Here is a 15,552-nt window from a genome sequence, read left to right as displayed (position 1 = left end):
CTCTGCACATAAGTCCATCTTTTCTCTCCTCCCCCACGTACAACGCTCGGGCTCTACTGACATTTCTCAATCACTCTAAACTATCCAGTACCACCATACAGAGCGCAAAACACTCCCATAAGTCATTTAATCACCTGCTCTTCCTTTTTTTCTCCTTCTTCTAGTCGCTGGCGACATCGCCCCTAAACCTCGCTTTCTTTCCATTAGTATTTACAACTCTGTTCCTGCTGCATATAGAAACACTGCTAATCTCAATAACATTTAGTGCTCGCCTTCTCCTGTCTCTTTTAATTGCGCCCTTTAGAATACCAGATCAGTGTGCAACAAACTCCCCTACATCAAAGACTTCTTCCTTTCTAATTCCTTTAACCTTCTTGCTCTCGCTGAAACCTGGATCCACAGTTGGTCACTGCCTCTGCTGCTCTCTTGTTTGGTGGACTACAATTTTCACATACACCCAGACATGAGTGCAGACAAGGTCCAGGTATTGACCTGGTCCTTTCATCACAATGTGCTTTCCAAGTTATCCCACGGTATCCTCACTTTGTCATATCCGTCAGGACATTTTTGCACAATCCCCTCATAGCCTAGATCCCCGCCCCTCCCGCATTTCAAGCTCACTTTCCCCCTTCAAACCTGTCACAGAAGAATAAGTTACCACCAGGCTCCTATCTTCTTCTCGCCCTACAACCTGCACAAGTGACTATTCCCTCACATCTTTTCCAGTCTCTCTCCTCAGTTGGAACAATCTACCTAACGAAAATATTTAACCTCTGTCTTTCCTTCGATATCTTTCCTTTTTCAATCAAGCACGCTGTCATAACTACTTCACTTAAAAAATCCATTGACTAGCATTGCACTGCTATCTACAGACCTGTCTATAAACTTCCCTTCATTTCTAAACTCCTGGAACGCTTAGTCCGCTCTCTGCTAATTTACTCTCTCAGATCACTCCCTTCTTGACTCTTTACAATCTGGCGTCAACTCTTTACAATCTACTGAAACTGCCAGCACTAAAGTCTCTAATGACCTACTAACAGCAAAGTCTAATGGCCACTACTCCTTGATGACTCTCCTGGTATTTCTCTGAAGAAATCAACTCTGTGGACCACCAGTTCCTCCTCATTTTGCTCTGCTCTATCGGCCTCAAGGACACATTCTCTCTTGGTTCTTCTCCTACCTATCTGACCCCTCCTTTACTGTATTGTTTCCCCTTACTGTTGGAGTTGGTGAAGACTCAGTCCTAGGCCCCCTCTTCCCTACATACTGCTCCTAATGGACAAACCATCAGCAGATTTGGTTTTCAGTATCATTTCTATGCTGATGACAACCAATTATACACCTCTTCTACTGACATTACCCCTACCTTAATATAAAATACCAAAGATTGTCTGTCTGCTCTAACATCATGTCCTCCCTCTATCTGAAAGTGAATCTCTCCAAAACTTAACTTCTCGTGTTTCCTTGCCCATTTGCTCCAAAATACAATTCAAACCTATCTCTCTTACATGCAAAGCCCTCCACACTTCTGCACCATCCTATATCTCATCCCTCATCTCTATCTATCACCCTACCCGTGCCCTCCGCTCCGCTTCTGATCTAAGACTAACATCCTTCATAATCCGAATCTCCCACCTCTGTCTTCAAGCTTATTTAAAATTTCTTATTTATTATAATGATGTATGGACCATACATGACAAGTACTTTCTACCTATTGTGTCCCCATATTTCCTTATAGATTTTAAGTTTGCGAGCAGGACCCTCACTCCTCCTGTAACTGTTGAACTGTATTACTTTGTGATGTCTTTATTGTTTGTACATGTCCCCACGTAATTTTAAAGTGCTGCAAAATTTGTTGGTGCTAAATAAATACAATTATTACTCTTATTATTAAATGGGGGCACCCTTTTGATAGGAGTTGATAGGAGTATTTACATTGCACATGGCATCGGCAGCACGGGGCAGTTCAGTTAGCACTGCAGCCTTGCAGCGCTGTTGTCCTGTGTTCAAATCCCATCAAGGACAACATCTGCAAGGAGTTTGAATGTTTTTTCCGGGTTTACGTGGGTTTCCTTCCATGCTCCAAAGACATACTGGTAAGGAATTTAGATTGTAAGCCACAATGGACACAACGATGATGCCTGTAGAGCGCTCTGGAATTAACAGTGCTATTTAAGGCCAGCTGCGGAGGGCTGCGGACTTCCTCCGTGAAGCCCCGCCCTCCGCCGCTAGCTCCGCCTATTTCTGCATGCGGCCGGCATGCGGCCTGTGTACCTATATTTAACATTAGGTACGCAGGTCGTGCCGCAGTATGCGGATGCTTCCGCATGCGTCGTTTTGACGATGCGGAGACCAGTTTTTTCCGCATCGTCAAAACGACGCATGCGGAAGCATCCGCATACTGCGGCACGACCTGCATACCTAATGTTAAATATAGGTACACAGGCCGCATGCAGAAATAGGCGGAGCTAGCGGCGGAGGGCGGGGCTTCACGGAGGAAGTCCGCAGCCCTCCGCAGCTGCTACAAACGCAAGTGTGAAAGTAGCTAAGTGAGTAAAATAAAAATAATGGCAGAAAAAGGGGCCTTAAGGGATCTCAGGCTGCCAGTGCCCCACAATCATGCTGCAGGGATTGTGAAGAAATGTCATAGGGCCATCATGTAACCACTTATATGTCATGATTGCTATTGACTGCAGAATCTACTGGGTTAAACTGAAGTGATCTGAATCGAATGTTATTAGTGTATTTAATAAAGACTGTACATTAAAAAGATGCCTTGTCAACAGACACTCTATAACACACTAAGCCCAGGGCTTTAGTCAAATCTTGCAACAATGGTTGTAATTCTTGTGACTGATACAAATAGCAATGATTTTCTTGAGTGGGATATTTCTCAGCAGTGGCTTCCCATATGCTAGTCTTGAACGAAAGCCTTAGGCTGGAGTCACACACAACATATAAAAAATCGGTCCATTTTACACGGACGAGAATCGCACAAATGTTTCATGAACAGTGATCCGTGTGCAGTGCGAGGATGCGATTTTTTTCTCCAAAAAATATCTGTGTGTCATCCATATGGCAGCCGTATGACATCCATATGGCGACATTTTCTCGCCGGCTTGCAAAATGGACATAGCATGGATCCATGGGCTCAAATATTCGTGAAAACACACACACACACACTGTATATATATATATATATATATATATATATATATATATATATATATATATATATATATATTGTAGGGGTTTCACTCGCTCAAGTGCGACGGCTGACACTTAGGAGGCACGTTCCATCAAAAGTTCAAAGGTTTATTGCTCCATAAACTACATGGCAAAACAGAAAACAAATAGCCTTTAGCTTAGGCAAAGGAAAAACAAGTGTCCAGTCCTTCAGGCTCAGTCCTGGAGCCTTAACACACTCTGGAGGCTAGCACCTCCACACATATATCCCCTGTGTGAAGCATTAGCCTTTCTTTTATAGGTCTAACCACACCCAGAACCCATCACATGATTAGACATGTGGTTATGACATCACCACAGGTCCTGAAACACATATAGTTAGGCATGGTTACATCACAGCGGCAAGCCACCTATGTGACACATATCTCCCGTCAACTAGACAACCTTTAGCCATGCTACATACCTCCCCCTCTGCCTAAAGCCGTGGGGCTTGGCACTTTCCCCCACTAGACAAGGGATTCTTGACAGGGCATCAGCATTACCGTGCAGCTTCCCGGCCCTATGTTCCACATGGAAACAGAAGTCCTGCAGGGCTAAGAACCAACGGGTGACCCTAGCATTTCTACCCTTCGTTTCCCTCCTCCATCTAAGTGGGGCATGGTCGGATATCAGTCTAAATTTACGTCCCAGCAGATAGTACGGTAATGTGTCCACCGCCCACTTTATGGCCAAATACTCCTTCTCTACGACTGAGTAGTTATTTTCAGACAATGACAGCTTCCTACTCAGATAGAGAACAGGATGCTCCTCCCCACGTAGTTCTTGGGAAAGGACTGCTCCAACCCCAACATCTGAGGCATCTGTCTGAAGAATAAACTCTTTCTTGAAGTTTGGGGCCATCAGAACGGGTTGCTTACACAGAGCCTCTTTCATTTCTTGGAAGGCTGGCTCTGTTTCTTCGGACCATTTAACCATTACTGATTTTGTCCCTTTTAGCAGATCAGTCAGAGGCGCAGCCATCGTGGCGAAGTTTGGGATGAACCTCCTGTAATATCCCACAATTACCAGGAAGGCTTTAACTTGCTTTTTGGAAACTGGTTTTGGCCATGTTTGAATTGCCTCCACTTTACTGATTTGGCGTTTTATTTCTCCATGACCCACTATATATCCAAGGTACTTAGCTTCTTCTTTACCCAAGGCACACTTCTTCGGGTTTATTGTAAACCCCGCCTCTCTTGTAGCATCAAACACCGCTTGGACCTTTTCCAGATGACTCTCCCAGTCCGGACTAAAGATGACGATATCATCCAGGTACGCAGCAGCGTATGCTTTATGGGGTGCAAGGATTCTATCCATTGCCCTCTGGAAGGTCGCCGGAGCTCCCTGTAGGCCAAACGGCATCCGGACATACTGGAAGCATCCATCTGGTGTAGAAAACACCGTCTTCTCCTTGGCTTCCTGTGCCGTGGGAATCTGCCAATACCCCTTCGTCAAATCCAAGGTGGTTATATACCTGGCGGGCCCAAGCCTTTCGATGAGCTCATCAACGCGGGGCATGGGATATGCGTCGAACTTGGAGACCTCATTCAACTTCCTATAGTCGTTGCAAAATCTCCACTCCCCATCAGGCTTTGGGACCAGGACAATTGGGCTCGACCAACCGCTCTTGGATTCCTCAATGACTCCAAGCTTCAACATACGCTCCACTTCCTTGGAGATTACTTCTCGATGGGCCTCAGGAATTCGATAGGGCTTCACGTTCACCCACACATGTGGCTCTGTCAGGACCTCGTGCTCTATGACCTTCATGCACCCTGGCAACTCTGAAAACAGGTCCCTGTTCTTCTGGAGTAACTTTCGGCACTGCTGTTTCTGGGCCTTCGATAGCGTCTCTGCTATAGTAACCCCTCCAACCTCACCTTCTGAGTTGCTTAGCAAAGACGGAGTAACTGCCAGCTCTCTATCTTGCCATGGCTTGATGAGGTTGACATGGTAGACTTGGATTGGTTTCCGTCTACCTGATTGGTGAATTTTATAGTTTACCTCACCAAGCTTCTCTACGACCTCATATGGCCCTTGCCATTTGGCCAAGAACTTGCTCTCCACCGTCGGAACTAACACAAGAACTCGGTCTCCCGGATTGAACTGCCTAACTCTTGCAGACCAGTTGTAGACCCTGGCCTGAGCTTCTTGTGCCTGGAGGAGGTGTTCTTTCACGATAGCCATCACCTTTGCAATCCTCTGCTGCATCAGGGCGACATGTTCAATGATGCTTCTGTGGGGCGTAACTTCGGCTTCCCAAGTTTCCTTGGCTATATCCAGGAGACCTCTCGGATGTCGGCCATACAGAAGCTCAAACGGTGAGAACCCTGTGGAGGCCTGTGGTACTTCACGAATGGAAAACATCAGATATGGTAAGAGACAGTCCCAGTCTCTACCGTCTTTCTCTATAGCTTTTCTCAGCATGCTCTTCAGTGTCTTGTTAAATCTCTCAACAAGACCATCTGACTGGGGATGGTACACCGAGGTCCTCAACTGGGAGATCTTCAGGACTTTGCATAACTCCCTCATCACCTTGCTCATGAAAGGTGTCCCCTGGTCAGTCAGAATCTCCTTTGGCAGACCTGTCCGGGAAAACACATGGACCAACTTGCGGGCTATACTCTTCGAGGAAGAATTTCTCAGAGGAATTGCCTCAGGATAGCGTGTGGCATAGTCCAGGATGACTAATATATACTGATGGCCCCGGGCTGATTTAACTAAGGGACCGACCAATTCCATGGCAATTCTCTCGAATGGCACCTCAATAATGGGCAATGGCACAAGGGGGCTCCAGAAATGAGGAGTGGGGGCAGTTAGCTGACATGTAGGGCAAGACCTGCAATAGTTCACTATTTCCCGGTGACACCCAGGCCAATAGAACCTCTGCACAACCCGTTCCTGTGTTTTTTCCACCCCTAGGTGTCCACCCAAGATGTGTGAATGGGCCATATCTAATACCTTCCGTCTATATGGACCCGGCACTACCAACTGCTCTATCAACTCCTCCCTTATTTTCGTGACTCGGTACAACAACTCCCCATTCATCAGAAAATGGGGAAATCTTGTGTCTGCTCCCGGCTCCTGTACAACCCCATTAATAACTGTGACATTATTAAAGGCTTCCCTCAGAGTTGGGTCCCTATGTTGGGGAGTCCCAAAATTTTCACCGGTTACCTCTAACTCCAGAATGTCAGATGCAGGGGACACTTCCTCCTCATCCCCAACCAGGACACAAAAAGGAAACCTGTCTGTCTCTGGGTGTGGTGATACCTTTTTAGGGTTCATTAGTTCCCTACTCTTGCTAGCGACCTCAGAACCCTTACCCCACAATTCCCAAAACAAACAGAAATCCCGACCAATAATTATAGGGTGCAACAAGTCCCGAATGACGCCGACTTCATGGGACTCAGTGCCACACGCCGTTTCAATATCCACCCTGGCCATAGGGTAGTCCTTTGCATCACCATGTATGCACCGCACGCCAACCTTCTTTCCCGGGAGCAGGTGGAGAGGGAAAGTGGCCCTCACCAGGGTCACTAAACTCCCCGAGTCTAACAGCGCCGTTACTGCTCGACCGTTCACCTTTACAGAACACGCTTGAGGCCCCTTGTTGGGCGGAGAGTTCACACTGCAGGCTGGATATGCATAGTATGAACTACGGCGTCCCATGCTGCAGTCCATCTGCTCAGTGGTCTGGGAACACCGGGCAGCTATATGTCCTGGCCCGTGGCACCTCCAGTAAATAATATCACCCGTAGGTACCTTGAGCACCACCTCCCCCGCCCTTTGTGACCTTGGACGCCCCACCCCTTTTTGGGACTCAGCACCTTTCTGGGACCCCCAGTACGGCATGGGCTGTCTCCCGAAGGAGCCTTCCATCCCTTGGTATCTCTCGACCAGTCCGATCAGTTCGTCGGCATTCTGGGGATCACCCTGGGCAACCCAAGTCTGTATGGACCTCGGGAGGGAATGCACAAACCGATCCATCATCACCCGTTCTACCATCTGTGCAGGCGTAGAGGACTCTGGCTGCAGCCATTTCTGGACCAGGTGCAACAGGTCAAACATTTGGGAGCGAGGCGGTTTATCCCGGTGATAGGCCCAGCAGTGAATTCGCTGTGCCCTAACAGTCAGTGTCACCCCCAAACGTGCGAGAATCTCGGCTTTCAATTTGTGATACTCCTTGGCATCCTGCAAGGTCAAATCATAGTACGCCTTCTGAGGTTCCCCCGTCAGGTAAGGTGCCAATACCTCTGCCCACTGCTCTGGCGGAAGTTTTTCCCTCTCAGCGACCCTCTCAAACACCGTCAGGAAGGCCTCAACATCATCCCCGGGAGTCATTTTCTGCAATGCGCGTCTTACCGTCTTCCGGACGTGGGTGTCATCAGCCAGACCTGGGGTTGGGGCGCTCGTCTTACCCTGGATGGCGGCTGCCAGAAGCTGCATCTGCTGCCGTTGCTCCTGCTGGTTCTGTTGCATCTGCTGCCGTTGCTCCTGCTGGCTCTGTTGCATCTGCTGCATCAACAGCTTGTTGGTCTCTTGCAGTATCTGCTGCCGTTGCTCCTGCTGTGATTGCAACTGGACCAAGTGTTTCAGCAGGTCCTCCATTTTCCCCGGCAATGCTTGCTGGCTTACAACAGACTTGACCCAGGACATTCAATAACAGACTTTCGTCTCAGCTGGGAACGCTGCCCGCACGTCTACCACCAATTGTAGGGGTTTCACTCGCTCAAGTGCGACGGCTGACACTTAGGAGGCACGTTCCATCAAAATTTCAAAGATTTATTGCTCCATAAACCACATGGCAAAACAGAAAACAAATAGCCTTTAGCTTAGGCAAAGGAAAAACAAGTGTCCAGTCCTTCAGGCTCAGTCCTGGAGCCTTAACACACTCTGGAGGCTAGCACCTCCACACATATATCCCCTGTGTGAAGCATTAGCCTTTCTTTTATAGGTCTAACCACACCCAGAACCCATCACATGATTAGACATGTGGTTATGACATCACCACAGGTCCTGAAACACATATAGTTAGGCATGGTTACATCACAGCGGCAAGCCACCTATGTGACACATATCTCCCGTCAACTAGACAACCTTTAGCCACGCTACAATATATATATATATATATGTGTCAGTGAGACACATATATATATATATATATATATATATATATATATATATATATATATATTTTTTTTTTTTTATTTATTTAATACAGAGCTAGATAGCAGAAAAGCCGGTAATTCAATTGTCGGCTTTTGCTAAATCCTTACCGAACCCGACAGGATATGAGACATGGTTTACATACAGTAAACCATTTCATATCCAATAGATTTTTATATATCCCTCACTAATAATGTTAGAAGTGTTTGTGTGTAAAATTTGGGAGCTGTGTTAAATTAAAGGGTTAATTCACGGAAAAAACTGGCGTGGGCTCCCGCGCAATTTTCTCCGCCAGAGAGGGAAAGCCAGTGACTGAGGGCAGATATTAATAGCCAGTTTTTTCTGTGAATTAACCCTTTAATTTAACACCTACATACAAACACTTCTAACATTATTACTGAGGGATATATAAAAATCTAACGGAATATGACAGTTTACTGTATGTAAACCATGTCTCATATCCTGTCGGGTTCGATATTGATTTAGCAAAAGCCGACAATTGAATTACCGGCTTTTCTGCCATCTAGCTCTGTATTAAATATAAATATATATATGTGTCTCACTGATATATAATATATACCTATTCTATACAGTGGGGCAAAAAAGTATTTAGTCAGTCAGCAATAGTGCAAGTTCCACCACTTAAAAAGATGAGAGGCGTCTGTAATTTACATCATAGGTAGACCTCAACTATGGGAGACAAACTGAGACAAAAAAATCCAGAAAATCACATTGTCTGTTTTTTTTATCATTTTATTTGCATATTATGGTGGAAAATAAGTATTTGGTCAGAAACAAACAATCAAGATTTCTGGCTCTCACAGACCTGTAACTTCTTCTTTAAGAGTCACCTCTTTCCTCCACTCATTACCTGTAGTAATGGCACCTGTTTAAACTTGTTATCAGTATAAAAAGACACCTGTGCACACCCTCAAACAGTCTGACTCCAAACTCCACTATGGTCAAGACCAAAGAGCTGTCAAAGGACACCAGAAACAAAATTGTAGCCCTGCACCAGGCTGGGAAGACTGAATCTGCAATAGCCAACCAGCTTAGAGTGAAGAAATCAACAGTGGGAGCAATAATTAGAAAATGGAAGACATTCAAGACCACTGATAATCTCCCTCGATCTGGGGCTCCACGCAAAATCCCACCCCGTGGGGTCAGAATGATCACAAGAACGGTGAGCAAAAATCCCAGAACCACGCGGGGGGACCTAGTGAATGAACTGCAGAGAGCTGGGACCAATGTAACAAGGCCTACCATAAGTAACACACTACGCCACCATGGACTCAGATCCTGCAGTGCCAGACGTGTCCCACTGCTTAAGCCAGTACATGCCCGGGCCCGTCTGAAGTTTGCTAGAGAGCATTTGGATGATCCAGAGGAGTTTTGGGAGAATGTCCTATGGTCTGATGAAACCAAACTGGAACTGTTTGGTAGAAACACAACTTGTCGTGTTTGGAGGAAAAAGAATACTGAGTTGCATCCATCAAACACCATACCTACTGTAAAGCATGGTGGTGGAAACATCATGCTTTGGGGCTGTTTCTCTGCAAAGGGGCCAGGACGACTGATCCGGGTACATGAAAGAATGAATGGGGCCATGTATCGTGAGATTTTGAGTGCAAACCTCCTTCCATCAGCAAGGGCATTGAAGATGAAACGTGGCTGGGTCTTTCAACATGACAATGATCCAAAGCACACCGCCAGGGCAACGAAGGAGTGGCTTCGTAAGAAGCATTTCAAGGTCCTGGAGTGGCCTAGCCAGTCTCCAGATCTCAACCCTATAGAAAACCTTTGGAGGGAGTTGAAAGTCCGTGTTGCCAAGCGAAAAGCCAAAAACATCACTGCTCTAGAGGAGATCTGCATGGAGGAATGGGCCAACATACCAACAACAGTGTGTGGCAACCTTGTGAAGACTTACAGAAAACGTTTGACCTCTGTCATTGCCAACAAAGGATATATTACAAAGTATTGAGATGAAATTTTGTTTCTGACCAAATACTTATTTTCCACCATAATATGCAAATAAAATGATAAAAAAACAGACAATGTGATTTTCTGGATTTTTTTTTCTCAGTTTGTCTCCCATAGTTGAGGTCTACCTATGATGTAAATTACAGATGCCTCTCATCTTTTTAAGTGGTGGAACTTGCACTATTGCTGAATGACTAAATACTTTTTTGCCCCACTGTATGTAGACATTTATTTTATCTATTCAATTTTTAACCTGTCAGTGTGATTTTATTGTACACCGAACTGAATTGACGGCTTTTCTATAGGACACTGGTGCGTATTTCTCGCAAGTTACACTAATGGTTCGTGTGGTGTGCGAGTTTTTTTCACACCCATAGACTTTCATTGGCGATTCTCGGCCGATATACAGTGAAAATTGCAGCATGCTGCGAATTTCTTTCGCACGTATAATATGGCTGAGAAAACAACGGATGATGGGAGGTGCCCCATATATTAACATTGGTCCGAGTGCTATGCGATTTTTTTATCGCATAGCACTCGTCCGTATTACGATCTAGTGTGACTCCGGCCTTACATAGAGAATGATAAATTCCTCGAGGCCGTGTGACGCATGATTTTACCTTGACCATTGTGTGATGCTATACATCCCTAACCAAAATCTGACTGGATGATGTGGGAAACTCTGACATGTTTTGGTAGATTTGTGATGGTCCTGTTATCTGAATTGCTTGGACTGTTAATGTCTCACAACCTATACCTGTATACATGTAAAATTACACAAAGTACATTTTAGAAACTTTTAAGAAATTAAAGAGATCTGAACTACTATAAATACTTTACTTAAGATTTGTTCATAGCTAGTGATGAGCGAATATACTCGTTACTCGAGATTTCCCCAGCACGCTCGGGTGTCCTCCGAGTATTTTTTAGTGCTCGGAGATTTAGTTTTCATTGCCGCAGCTGAATGATTTACATTTGTTAGCCAGGCTAAGTACATGTGGGGGTTGCCTGGTTGCTAGGGAACCCCACATGTAATCAAGCTGGCTAATAGCTGTAAATCATTCAGCTGCTGCGAAGAAAACTAAATCTCCGAGCACTAAAAAATACTCGGAGGACACCCGAGCGTGCTGGGGAAATCTCGAGTAACGAGTATATTCGCTCATCACTATTCATAGGTCATAAAGGGAATCTGTCAATAGGATCAACCCTCCTAAGCCATCTACATAGGCAAGCAGGTCATAAAAGGTTGAATAAAATACCTTGATATCTGCTACGTTATCAGTGTGAGACATGTAGATCAGGAGAGAAGACTTTCACTCATTACATGTCTCACTGGTAACGCATTCTTTCACTTAACATAAGCTCTGGAGGCAGATTCTCAGGGAAATTAGTGTCCGGACCATAGATCTTAACAGCTCATTTACATATTAAGAAAAACATGGATTTCTCTAGAAAAAAATATCGGATTGAAGATATCAAGGTATCATTTTATTCAACTTCCTATGACCTTCATGTACATGTAGACTGTTAGAAGGGTTGATGGTTGATCCTACTGACAGATTCCCTTAAACCTTTGTGTCTTTTGAATTGTGTCATTGCAAGTTTTCTGTCTTATACTCACCCTTTTTTTCCATCTTCTTCATGTCTCGCAGTTTTTCAATGTTATGTGGATCACTCAACCATAGCTGCATACGAACAAACGGCTCTCGGCCCTTTAAACTCAGCTTATGCCAAGGCTTGGGCCTGGATAGTAGATCTGATACAGACCCCTGAGTAAGACCCAAGATGCTTTCGCCAAATAATCTCTGACCTATAAAAGATTGAATATACACACATCGATTAATGCTTAGGCAGCATCATTACAAGATAGAAAGAAAGAAAATTTGCAAGTTTACCTTATCTAATATTGTAATAATTGCTGAGAACATATAGAGTAAAGCGGCAACACTCACCATCCTTGTTTGTTGGTCTGTAGACCCGTGGAAGCGCTGCCATCGGCCTGAAACGGCCGTCGTCACATCCTGCTCACCTCCTTTCCTCCTGCACTATCCCGAGCCGTAAAGATGCTGTTGGTGTTGTTTTGCATTTTTCAATAAAGGACTCAGACCAACAAACAAGGATGGTGAGTGTTGCCGCTTTACTCTATTTGTTCTCATCAGTTATACACTTGTTTCAAGCGAGCACCTCTGCCTTGATGTCAGGCTCTCCGTACACACATTGAATGGACCGCAGTCAGCCCTGGGTCACGTAACGGCTGTGCAGCTCTGTTTTTCTTTTTTTTGATCACTATTGTAATAATTGCAACTGGAGGTAAACATTAAAGAATCCTAATATATATCCTCACCTTCATCTTAACATGACAACTACAGCTGCCAATAGATTACCATTGTGAAGATGAGCAATATCACTTGGCCTGCTCAGCTTCTTCTATGGTGCACTCCCAGGAACAACAAACAAAGATATGTGCAATGTCCTGTATATTGTTTCCCAGAGATCCCAATGCCTCTGCTGGCGTGTCTTTTTCCCACAGTGCTTTGTTGTGCCATTTCTTTCTCAAGAAAATAACACACATGCACTTGGAAGTCCACATGATGTAATAGAAAATAAGGCCACCTTCTTTCATTGCTCCATGGTCCAGTTGTGATGCTCATTTGTCTATTGTAGGTTGCAGTTGACAAGGATCAGCATAGTCGCTCTTGCTGGTAACTGACTATGCAGTCCGGTACACAGAAAGCTGTGGTGCACAGTGTGTGCTCTGACACCCTTCTATCATAGTCAGTATTAACTTTTCAGCAGTTTGTGCTATAGAAGTCTCTATTTGTGATTTAGCACTGTGCTGTTACCCAATCATCTAGCCATGACAATTTGCTCAGATCCTTGAAATTGCACATTTTTCTTGCTTCCAACACATCAACTACAAGAACTAACTATTCACTTGCCTAATATAGCCCACCCCTTTGAAAGGTGCCATTGTTACAAGACAATCATTGTTATTCAATGTTATTCAACTGCTGGTGATTTTAAAGGGGTATTCCCAACTCATAAATTGGTGCCACATTGCTAAAATATGCCATCTCTTGATGGTTGAAGAAAGAACATCTAAAAATCAAACAATCCTGAAAATCAAGTGTTGGGGCTGCGGTCATTTATTCTGAGGTTACATCTCCAATTATACTTTATGGAGATGAGAGGGAGAGTGACGATCCCTCAGCAAAGTTACTGATGCACTAGATGTCACAACTCTGTTGTCGGGTGTCCTTGGATCTAGGCTCCTTCCCTGTCCCTAACGTTAGGGGCGCCCTAGCTCGACCTGTTCCCAGGATAACTTCTGATGGTGAAGACGTCGGGGCCATGTACCTTGCCTTAGCTCCTGAATCCACCACCCTCAGTCTGTTCCCTTCCCCACCCAGGGAAGAGGGGAGTAGTTGTGTATCATAATACACCAACCAGACTAACATGATAATATGAACAGGGGTAACAAAAAATACCAAACATACAAATATAGTCACACATACATCAGAAGAATGCATCGGTGAGTGGAGGATGGGGTTAACACAAAGTAGAGGAAATGGAATTATCACACACTCAAAACCTAGCAACAGTTACAGATAAATCCACCAAACACCTTCTCGTATAATAATAACTACCAACGACCTCCAGCCATGCAGCATATGCTACCTCTGACAATGAGTGCTAGCCAGGTCCCAGTTTATATAGAAGATGGCAGTGGCTAACAGTTCACAGCTGAGCTTTACCGCAGAAAAGTTTCCAGGAGCTCTCAACTGAGCATATTAACCCCTGCACTGCTAAAAGAAACTTGCACCGTTTAATATGAAGGTGAAGTGCTTCTAATCATTGCAGGAGTAGGAGAAATCAGACGCTGCGATCTTCTGGCTCCTCTAAGTTGAGGTAAACCTGTGACACTAGAAGCCGAGAACGCTGCTGTGGAAAACAGACAACAGAATGCTGAATATATGGAAATGAGACCTTAGAGGGAAGAGGGCAGCTGGTGGACTTTCAGCACACATATGTGGTTTGTGCATGTTTTTGCTGCACCAAGTCAGACATGATTTGAACCCATAAACTGGATGTAATTAATTACAACTTTTTCTAGTCTTCATTAAAAGATAATGGCATAAAATAAAAAAATATATATTTCATTTCTTATTAAGAATAACTTAGAAATCAATTATAGAAGGTAGGTTCTTGGTGCTGGTTAGTACTACTAAATTAATGAAATGCTAATATTCATATATAATGGTAAGGCTATGGGAGAATTTACCTAAATTATTGTCCGTCAACACTTCCTTAACCTTCTTAGTAATGGAGTAGGTGTCAAGCTCGGGAGACATTGCCACAATCTCTTGGATACCTGCGGTGGTTGCTGGGTGAGGGCTTGGGAACGTTCTGCTACTGAGTGATGAAACCGATCTACTTTCTGGCTGCTGATTCTCTTTGCTGCTTTCTGAGCTTAACATAACTGGCTCTGGAGGAGTCTTTTCTTGATCTAATGGGCTTGGTGGTGGAGATGGGGATGGATGTGTTTCAGAGGGACTGGCTGTGCCTAAAATAAAAAACAAAAAAAAAACAAACATATAAAATAAATTCCGATTGCATAGATGAAAGTTTATATACACAGATAGAAGCATCTTATATACACCCATTCATAGGCAGGTTGGCAAATCTGTGCAGATACTTAAAAGGGGTTGTCAACAATCCCTTCTCAATTGCTATATTCCCCCATGTAAAATAACAAAAGCCTATATGACGTCAGTGCATGGTCTCCCAGGGCTTCCAGACCAGCAGCCAATTAGTGGGCGCTACACTCTCGCTTCCTTCAGATGAAACTCACACCCAGGAAGAAGTAAGAGCTGCTGCTGCTCTCTGACTTTTCTCCGAATGTCAGTTACAACATCACACAAGCCCAGGTGCTGACGTAGCTCCGGTACTGGAGGATAGTATAGGCTGTTGTTATTTTATATGGGGGAATATAACAATTGTGAAGGGTTTGTCCGAGTAGCGGCTGTGTGCATCTGACTAGCCTCATCATTCTGAGCTATCATCACGCTAATATAATTGTAGAATTCATTTTATGCGTCTATACAATGTCTGCTTCTGTACAATACCCTGTCTGACCGATGTTATCTTCTGTCATCTGCATCAGTATAGCTGGCTGCC

The 15,552-nt window shown here is 44.6% G+C and overlaps 1 protein-coding gene across 1 annotated transcript in view; it reads right to left on the bottom strand.

Moving 5' to 3' along the window:
• The window catches only part of CUX2 (cut like homeobox 2), a 643,055-nt gene that overhangs the window by 9,946 nt on the left and 617,557 nt on the right, over positions 1-15,552 (bottom strand). The window contains exons 19-20 of the mRNA XM_077292557.1: positions 14,657-14,938; positions 11,996-12,184 (exon numbers count right to left, since the gene is read on the bottom strand). Of these exons, the coding sequence (XP_077148672.1) occupies positions 11,996-12,184; positions 14,657-14,938 (471 nt within the window). The remainder of the gene's footprint in view (positions 1-11,995; positions 12,185-14,656; positions 14,939-15,552) is intronic.

This window comes from Ranitomeya variabilis, chromosome 1 (assembly GCF_051348905.1).
Source record: "Ranitomeya variabilis isolate aRanVar5 chromosome 1, aRanVar5.hap1, whole genome shotgun sequence".
In the NCBI taxonomy this organism is placed as follows: domain Eukaryota; kingdom Metazoa; phylum Chordata; class Amphibia; order Anura; family Dendrobatidae; genus Ranitomeya; species Ranitomeya variabilis.
The sequence above is the reverse complement of the archived record's forward strand: the minus strand, read 5'-3'. Positions and strand labels throughout refer to the sequence as shown.